General features: G+C 43.3%; 1 protein-coding gene across 1 annotated transcript; it reads left to right on the forward strand.

Annotated features, from left to right (window-relative positions):
- The first annotated feature begins 63 nt into the window (after window positions 1–63).
- Window positions 64–10,032, forward strand: LOC111946344 (serine-rich adhesin for platelets-like). Its single transcript, XM_023948998.1, has 4 exons — window positions 64–7,936; window positions 8,147–8,347; window positions 8,559–8,759; window positions 9,731–10,032. Exons 1-4 carry the CDS (start codon window positions 64–66, stop codon window positions 10,030–10,032), a joined length of 8,577 nt encoding a protein of 2,858 aa, XP_023804766.1.
- Window positions 10,033–11,081: the final 1,049 nt, after the last annotated feature.

Raw genomic sequence — 11,081 nt, forward strand, 5'->3', positions numbered from 1 at the left:
TCAACGCCGTTTACATTTGCTTCAACAAGTCCTACGTTTTCCGCAACAATATCTTCCCAGACTATGTCTCCCTCTCTAACTACATCATCAACAGCTTTAACGACAACAGAAACCTCAACATCAGATTCTTTCACCACAATCCCTTTTGTAGCAACATCTAATACACCACCCACTAGCACAATTGAAACTAGCACTGCTTTTACCTCAGCAAAAACTTCTACTTCATCAGCAAGTGCTTCCACTGCATCTACCAGCACTTCAGCGCAAACAACAATTACATTTGGCTCGACAACAGCCACAGATGAAACCACAACAACGTTGTCTGCAAGTACAACATTCACAACCTTTCCTACAGAGACCACCGCTATTTCCACAACAAGCTTTTCAAGCACTGCCTCAACTTCATCTACATCAACGCCGTTTAAATTTGCTTCAACAAGTCCTACGTTTTCCGCAACAATATCTTCCCAGACTACGTCTCCCTCTCTAACTACATCATCAACAGCTTTAACCACAACAGAAACCTCAACAGATTCTTTCACCTCAACCCCTTTTGTAGCAACATCTACAACACCACCCACTAGCACAATTGAAACCAGCACTGCTTTTACCTCAGCAAAAACTTCTACTTCATCAACAAGTGCTTCCACTGCATCTACCAGCACTTCAGCGCAAACAACTATTACATTTGGCTCGACAACAGCCACAGATGAAACCACAACAACGTCGTCTGCAAGTACAACATTCACAACCTTTCCTACAGAGAACACCGCTATTTCCACAACAAGCTTTTCAAGCACTGCCTCAACTTCATCTACATCAACGCCGTTTACATTTGCTTTAACAAGTCCTACGTTTTCCGCAACAATATCTTCCCAGACTACGTCTCCCTCTCTAACTACATCATCAACAGCTTTAACCACAACAGAAACCTCAACATCAGATTCTTTCACCACAACCCCTTTTGTAGCAACATCTACAACACCACCCACTAGCATAATTGAAACTAGCACTGCTTTTACCTCAGCAAAAACTTCTACTTCATCAGCAAGTGCTTCCACTGCATCTACCAGCACTTCAGCGCAAACAACAATTACATTTGGCTCGACAACAGCCACAGATGAAACCACAACAACGTCGTCTGCAAGTACAACATTCACAACCTTTCCTACAGAGACCACCGCTATTTCCACAACAAGCTTTTCAAGCACTGCCTCAACTTCATCTACATCAACGCCGCTTACATTTGCTTCAACAAGTCCTACGTTTTCCGCAACAATATCTTCCCAGACTACGTCTCCCTCTCTAACTACATCATCAACAGCTTTAACGACAACAGAAACCTCAACAACAGATTCTTTCACCACAACCCCTTTTGTAGCAACATCTACAACACCACCCACTAGCACAATTGAAACCAGCCCTGCTTTTACCTCAGCAAAAACTTCTACTTCATCAGCAAGTGCTTCCACTGCTTCTACCAGCACTTCAGCGCAAACAACAATTACATTTGGCTCGACAACAGCCACAGATGAAACCACAACAACGTCGTCTGCAAGTACAACATTCACAACCTTTCCTACAGAGACCACCGCTATTTCCACAACAAGCTTTTCAAGCACTGTCTCAACTTCATCTACATCAACGCCATTTACATTGGCTTCAACAAGTCCTACGTTTTCCGCAACAATATCTTCCAAGACTACGTCTCCCTCTCTAACTACATCATCAACAGCTTTAACCACAACAGAAACCTCAACAGATTCTTTCACCTCAACCCCTTTTGTAGCAACATCTACAACACCACCCACTAGCACAATTGAAACCAGCACTGCTTTTACCTCAGCAAAAACTTCTACTTCATCAACAAGTGCTTCCACTGCATCTACCAGCACTTCAGCGCAAACAACTATTACATTTGGCTCGACAACAGCCACAGATGAAACCACAACAACGTCGTCTGCAAGTACAACATTCACAACCTTTCCTACAGAGAACACCGCTATTTCCACAACAAGCTTTTCAAGCACTGCCTCAACTTCATCTACATCAACGCCGTTTACATTTGCTTCAACAAGTCCTACGTTTTCCGCAACAATATCTTCCCAGACTATGTCTCCCTCTCTAACTACATCATCAACAGCTTTAACGACAACAGAAACCTCAACATCAGATTCTTTCACCACAATCCCTTTTGTAGCAACATCTAATACACCACCCACTAGCACAATTGAAACTAGCACTGCTTTTACCTCAGCAAAAACTTCTACTTCATCAGCAAGTGCTTCCACTGCATCTACCAGCACTTCAGCGCAAACAACAATTACATTTGGCTCGACAACAGCCACAGATGAAACCACAACAACGTTGTCTGCAAGTACAACATTCACAACCTTTCCTACAGAGACCACCGCTATTTCCACAACAAGCTTTTCAAGCACTGCCTCAACTTCATCTACATCAACGCCGTTTAAATTTGCTTCAACAAGTCCTACGTTTTCCGCAACAATATCTTCCCAGACTACGTCTCCCTCTCTAACTACATCATCAACAGCTTTAACCACAACAGAAACCTCAACAGATTCTTTCACCTCAACCCCTTTTGTAGCAACATCTACAACACCACCCACTAGCACAATTGAAACCAGCACTGCTTTTACCTCAGCAAAAACTTCTACTTCATCAACAAGTGCTTCCACTGCATCTACCAGCACTTCAGCGCAAACAACTATTACATTTGGCTCGACAACAGCCACAGATGAAACCACAACAACGTCGTCTGCAAGTACAACATTCACAACCTTTCCTACAGAGAACACCGCTATTTCCACAACAAGCTTTTCAAGCACTGCCTCAACTTCATCTACATCAACGCCGTTTACATTTGCTTTAACAAGTCCTACGTTTTCCGCAACAATATCTTCCCAGACTACGTCTCCCTCTCTAACTACATCATCAACAGCTTTAACCACAACAGAAACCTCAACATCAGATTCTTTCACCACAACCCCTTTTGTAGCAACATCTACAACACCACCCACTAGCATAATTGAAACTAGCACTGCTTTTACCTCAGCAAAAACTTCTACTTCATCAGCAAGTGCTTCCACTGCATCTACCAGCACTTCAGCGCAAACAACAATTACATTTGGCTCGACAACAGCCACAGATGAAACCAAAACAACGTCGTCTGCAAGTACAACATTCACAACCTTTCCTACAGAGACCACCGCTATTTCCACAACAAGCTTTTCAAGCACTGCCTCAACTTCATCTACATCAACGCCGCTTACATTTGCTTCAACAAGTCCTACGTTTTCCGCAACAATATCTTCCCAGACTACGTCTCCCTCTCTAACTACATCATCAACAGCTTTAACGACAACAGAAACCTCAACAACAGATTCTTTCACCACAACCCCTTTTGTAGCAACATCTACAACACCACCCACTAGCACAATTGAAACCAGCCCTGCTTTTACCTCAGCAAAAACTTCTACTTCATCAGCAAGTGCTTCCACTGCTTCTACCAGCACTTCAGCGCAAACAACAATTACATTTGGCTCGACAACAGCCACAGATGAAACCACAACAACGTCGTCTGCAAGTACAACATTCACAACCTTTCCTACAGAGACCACCGCTATTTCCACAACAAGCTTTTCAAGCACTGTCTCAACTTCATCTACATCAACGCCATTTACATTGGCTTCAACAAGTCCTACGTTTTCCGCAACAATATCTTCCAAGACTACGTCTCCCTCTCTAACTACATCATCAACAGCTTTAACCACAACAGAAACCTCAACAGATTCTTTCACCTCAACCCCTTTTGTAGCAACATCTACAACACCACCCACTAGCACAATTGAAACCAGCACTGCTTTTACCTCAGCAAAAACTTCTACTTCATCAACAAGTGCTTCCACTGCATCTACCAGCACTTCAGCGCAAACAACTATTACATTTGGCTCGACAACAGCCACAGATGAAACCACAACAACGTCGTCTGCAAGTACAACATTCACAACCTTTCCTACAGAGAACACCGCTATTTCCACAACAAGCTTTTCAAGCACTGCCTCAACTTCATCTACATCAACGCCGTTTACATTTGCTTCAACAAGTCCTACGTTTTCCGCAACAATATCTTCCCAGACTATGTCTCCCTCTCTAACTACATCATCAACAGCTTTAACGACAACAGAAACCTCAACATCAGATTCTTTCACCACAATCCCTTTTGTAGCAACATCTAATACACCACCCACTAGCACAATTGAAACTAGCACTGCTTTTACCTCAGCAAAAACTTCTACTTCATCAGCAAGTGCTTCCACTGCATCTACCAGCACTTCAGCGCAAACAACAATTACATTTGGCTCGACAACAGCCACAGATGAAACCACAACAACGTTGTCTGCAAGTACAACATTCACAACCTTTCCTACAGAGACCACCGCTATTTCCACAACAAGCTTTTCAAGCACTGCCTCAACTTCATCTACATCAACGCCGTTTAAATTTGCTTCAACAAGTCCTACGTTTTCCGCAACAATATCTTCCCAGACTACGTCTCCCTCTCTAACTACATCATCAACAGCTTTAACCACAACAGAAACCTCAACAGATTCTTTCACCTCAACCCCTTTTGTAGCAACATCTACAACACCACCCACTAGCACAATTGAAACCAGCACTGCTTTTACCTCAGCAAAAACTTCTACTTCATCAACAAGTGCTTCCACTGCATCTACCAGCACTTCAGCGCAAACAACTATTACATTTGGCTCGACAACAGCCACAGATGAAACCACAACAACGTCGTCTGCAAGTACAACATTCACAACCTTTCCTACAGAGAACACCGCTATTTCCACAACAAGCTTTTCAAGCACTGCCTCAACTTCATCTACATCAACGCCGTTTACATTTGCTTTAACAAGTCCTACGTTTTCCGCAACAATATCTTCCCAGACTACGTCTCCCTCTCTAACTACATCATCAACAGCTTTAACCACAACAGAAACCTCAACATCAGATTCTTTCACCACAACCCCTTTTGTAGCAACATCTACAACACCACCCACTAGCATAATTGAAACTAGCACTGCTTTTACCTCAGCAAAAACTTCTACTTCATCAGCAAGTGCTTCCACTGCATCTACCAGCACTTCAGCGCAAACAACAATTACATTTGGCTCGACAACAGCCACAGATGAAACCACAACAACGTCGTCTGCAAGTACAACATTCACAACCTTTCCTACAGAGACCACCGCTATTTCCACAACAAGCTTTTCAAGCACTGCCTCAACTTCATCTACATCAACGCCGCTTACATTTGCTTCAACAAGTCCTACGTTTTCCGCAACAATATCTTCCCAGACTACGTCTCCCTCTCTAACTACATCATCAACAGCTTTAACGACAACAGAAACCTCAACAACAGATTCTTTCACCACAACCCCTTTTGTAGCAACATCTACAACACCACCCACTAGCACAATTGAAACCAGCCCTGCTTTTACCTCAGCAAAAACTTCTACTTCATCAGCAAGTGCTTCCACTGCTTCTACCAGCACTTCAGCGCAAACAACAATTACATTTGGCTCGACAACAGCCACAGATGAAACCACAACAACGTCGTCTGCAAGTACAACATTCACAACCTTTCCTACAGAGACCACCGCTATTTCCACAACAAGCTTTTCAAGCACTGTCTCAACTTCATCTACATCAACGCCATTTACATTGGCTTCAACAAGTCCTACGTTTTCCGCAACAATATCTTCCAAGACTACGTCTCCCTCTCTAACTACATCATCAACAGCTTTAACCACAACAGAAACCTCAACAGATTCTTTCACCTCAACCCCTTTTGTAGCAACATCTACAACACCACCCACTAGCACAATTGAAACCAGCACTGCTTTTACCTCAGCAAAAACTTCTACTTCATCAACAAGTGCTTCCACTGCATCTACCAGCACTTCAGCGCAAACAACTATTACATTTGGCTCGACAACAGCCACAGATGAAACCACAACAACGTCGTCTGCAAGTACAACATTCACAACCTTTCCTACAGAGAACACCGCTATTTCCACAACAAGCTTTTCAAGCACTGCCTCAACTTCATCTACATCAACGCCGTTTACATTTGCTTCAACAAGTCCTACGTTTTCCGCAACAATATCTTCCCAGACTACGTCTCCCTCTCTAACTACATCATCAACAGCTTTAACCACAACAGAAACCTCAACATCAGATTCTTTCACCACAATCCCTTTTGTAGCAACATCTAATACACCACCCACTAGCACAATTGAAACTAGCACTGCTTTTACCTCAGCAAAAACTTCTACTTCATCAGCAAGTGCTTCCACTGCATCTACCAGCACTTCAGCGCAAACAACAATTACATTTGGCTCGACAACAGCCACAGATGAAACCACAACAACGTCGTCTGCAAGTACAACATTCACAACCTTTCCTACAGAGACCACCGCTATTTCCACAACAAGCTTTTCAAGCACTGCCTCAACTTCATCTACATCAACGCCGTTTAAATTTGCTTCAACAAGTCCTACGTTTTCCGCAACAATATCTTCCCAGACTACGTCTCCCTCTCTAACTACATCATCAACAGCTTTAACCACAACAGAAACCTCAACATCAGATTCTTTCACCACAACCCCTTTTGTAGCAACATCTACAACACCACCCACTAGCACAATTGAAACCAGCACTGCTTTTACCTCAGCAAAAACTTCTACTTCATCAGCAAGTGCTTCCACTGCATCTACCAGCACTTCAGCGCAAACAACAATTACATTTGGCTCGACAACAGCCACAGATGAAACCACAACAACGTCGTCTGCAAGTACAACATTCACAACCTTTCCTACAGAGACCACCGCTATTTCCACAACAAGCTTTTCAAGCACTGCCTCAACTTCATCTACATCAACGCCGCTTACATTTGCTTCAACAAGTCCTACGTTTTCCGCAACAATATCTTCCCAGACTACGTCTCCCTCTCTAACTACATCAACAGCTTTAACGACAACAGAAACCTCAACAACAGATTCTTTCACCACAACCACTTTTGTAGCAACATCTACAACACCACCCACTAGCACAATTGAAACCAGCACTGCTTTTACCTCAGCAAAAACTTCTACTTCATCAGCAAGTGCTTCCACTGCATCTACCAGCACTTCAGCGCAAACAACTATTACATTTGGCTCGACAACAGCCACAGATGAAACCACAACAACGTCGTCTGCAAGTACAACATTCACAACCTTTCCTACAGAGACCACCGCTATTTCCACAACAAGCTTTTCAAGCACTCCCTCAACTTCATCTAGATCAACGCCGTTTACATTTGCTTCAACAAGTCCTACTTTTTCCGCAACAATATCTTCCCAGACTTCGTCTCCCTCTCTAACTACATCATCAACAGCTTTAACCACAACAGAAACCTCAAAAACAGATTCTTTCACCACAACCCCTTTTGTAGCAACATCTACAACACCACCCACTAGCACAATTGAAACCAGCACTGCTTTTACCTCAGCAAAAACTTCTACTTCATCAGCAAGTGCTTCCACTGCATCTACCAGCACTTCAGCGCAAACAACAATTACATTTGGCTCGACAACAGCCACAGATGAAACCACAACAACGTCGTCTGCAAGTACAACATTCACAACCTTTCCTACAGAGACCACCGCTATTTCCACAACAAGCTTTTCAAGCACTGCCTCAACTTCATCTACATCAACGCCGTTTACATTTGCTTCAACAAGTCCTACGTTTTCCGCAACAATATCTTCCCAGACTACGTCTCCCTCTCTAACTACATCATCAACAGCTTTAACGACAACAGAAACCTCAACAACAGATTCTTTCACCTACAACCCCTTTTGTAGCAACATCTACAACACCACCCACTAGCACAATTGAAACCAGCACTGCTTTTACCTCAGCAAAAACTTCTACTTCATCAGCAAGTGCTTCCACTGCATCTACCAGCACTTCAGCGCAAACAACTATTACATTTGGCTCGACAACAGCCACAGATGAAACCACAACAACGTCGTCTGCAAGTACAACATTCACAACCTTTCCTACAGAGACCACCGCTATTTCCACAACAAGCTTTTCAAGCACTGCCTCAACTTCATCTACATCAACGCCGTTTACATTTGCTTCAACAAGTCCTACGTTTTCCGCAACAATATCTTCCCAGACTACGTCTCCCTCTCTAACTACATCATCAACAGCTTTAACCACAACAGAAACCTCAACATCAGATTCTTTCACCACAACCCCTTTTGTAGCAACATCTACAACACCACCCACTAGCATCAATTGAAACTAGCACTGCTTTTACCTCAGCAAAAACTTCTACTTCATCAGCAAGTGCTTCCACTGCATCTACCAGCACTTCAGCGCAAACAACAATTACATTTGGCTCGACAACAGCCACAGATGAAACCACAACAACGTCGTCTGCAAGTACAACATTCACAACCTTTCCTACAGAGACCACCGCTATTTCCACAACAAGCTTTTCAAGCACTGCCTCAACTTCATCTACATCAACGCCGCTTACATTTGCTTCAACAAGTCCTACGTTTTCCGCAACAATATCTTCCCAGACTACGTCTCCCTCTCTAACTACATCATCAACAGCTTTAACGACAACAGAAACCTCAACAACAGATTCTTTCACCACAACCCCTTTTGTAGCAACATCTACAACACCACCCACTAGCACAATTGAAACCAGCCCTGCTTTTACCTCAGCAAAAACTTCTACTTCATCAGCAAGTGCTTCCACTGCTATCTACCAGCACTTCAGCGCAAACAACAATTACATTTGGCTCGACAACAGCCACAGATGAAACCACAACAACGTCGTCTGCAAGTACAACATTCACAACCTTTCCTACAGAGACCACCGCTATTTCCACAACAAGCTTTTCAAGCACTGTCTCAACTTCATCTACATCAACGCCATTTACATTGGCTTCAACAAGTCCTACGTTTTCCGCAACAATATCTTCCAAGACTACGTCTCCCTCTCTAACTACATCATCAACAGCTTTAACCACAACAGAAACCTCAAACAGATTCTTTCACCTCAACCCCTTTTGTAGCAACATCTACAACACCACCCACTAGCACAATTGAAACCAGCACTGCTTTTACCTCAGCAAAAACTTCTACTTCATCAACAAGTGCTTCCACTGCATCTACCAGCACTTCAGCGCAAACAACTATTACATTTGGCTCGACAACAGCCACAGATGAAACCACAACAACGTCGTCTGCAAGTACAACATTCACAACCTTTCCTACAGAGACCACCGCTATTTCCACAACAAGCTTTTCAAGCACTGCCTCAACTTCATCTACATCAACGCCGTTTACATTTGCTTCAACAAGTCCTACGTTTTTCCGCAACAATATCTTCCCAGACTACGTCTCCCTCTCTAACTACATCATCAACAGCTTTAACCACAACAGAAACCTCAACATCAGATTCTTTCACCACAATCCCTTTTGTAGCAACATCTACAACACCACCCACTAGCACAATTGAAACTAGCACTGCTTTTACCTCAGCAAAAACTTCTACTTCATCAGCAAGTGCTTCCACTGCATCTACCAGCACTTCAGCGGCAAACAACAATTACATTTGGCTCGACAACAGCCACAGAGGAAACCACAACAACGTCGTCTGCAAGTACAACATTCACAACCTTTCCTACAGAGACCACCGCTATTTCCACAACAAGCTTTTCAAGCACTGCCTCAACTTCATCTACATCAACGCCGCTTACATTTGCTTCAACAAGTCCTACGTTTTCCGCAACAATATCTTCCCAGACTACGTCTCCCTCTCTAACTACATCATCAACAGCTTTAACGACAACAGAAACCTCAACAACAGATTCTTTCACCACAACCCCTTTTGTAGCAACATCTACAACACCACCCACTAGCCACAATTGAAACCAGCCCTGCTTTTACCTCAGCAAAAACTTCTACTTCATCAGCAAGTGCTTCCACTGCATCTACCAGCACTTCAGCGCAAACAACTATTACATTTGCTCGCCAACAGCCACAGATGAAACCACAACAACGTCGTCTGCAATTACAACATTCACAAACCTTTCCTACAGAGACCACCGCTATTTCCACAACAAGCTTTTCAAGCACTCCCTCAACTTTATCTACATCAACCCCGTTTACATTTGCTTCAACAAGCCCTACTTTTTCCGCAACAATATCTTCCCAGACTTCGTCTCCCTCTCTAACTACATCATCAACAGCTTTAACCACAACAAAAACCTCAACATCAGATTCTTTCAACTACAACCCCTTTTGTAGCAACATCTACAACACCACTCACTAGCACAATTGAAACTAGCACTGCTTTTACCTCAGCAAAAACTTCTACTTCATCAGCAAGTGCTTCCACTGCATCTACCAGCACTTCAGCGCAAACAACACATTACATTTGGCTCGACAAACAGCCACAGATGAAACCACAACAACGTCGTCTGCAAGTACACATTCACAAACCTTTCCTACAGAGACCACCGCTATTTCCACAACAAGCTTTTTCAAGCAACTGCCTCAACTTCATCTAATCAACGCCATTTACATTTGGCTTCAACAAGTCCTACTTTTTCCGCAACAATATCTTCCCAGACTACGTCTCCCTCTCTAACTACATCATCAACAGCTTTAACACAACAGAAACCTCAACAGATTCTTTCACCCAACCCTTTTGTGCAACATCTACAACACCACCCACTAGCACAATTGAAACAGCACTGCTTTTACCTCAGCAAAAACTTCTACTTCATCAGCAAGTGCTTCCACTGCATCTACCAGCACTTCAGCGCAAACAACATTACATTTGGCTCGACAACAGCCACAGATGAAACCACAACAACGTCGTCTGCAAGTACAACATTCACAACCTTTCCTACAGAGACCACCGCTATTTCCACAACAAGCTTTTCAAGCACTGCCTCAACTTCATCTACATCAAC

Source organism: Oryzias latipes, chromosome 18 (assembly GCF_002234675.1).
Source record: "Oryzias latipes chromosome 18, ASM223467v1".
In the NCBI taxonomy this organism is placed as follows: Eukaryota; Metazoa; Chordata; class Actinopteri; order Beloniformes; family Adrianichthyidae; genus Oryzias; species Oryzias latipes.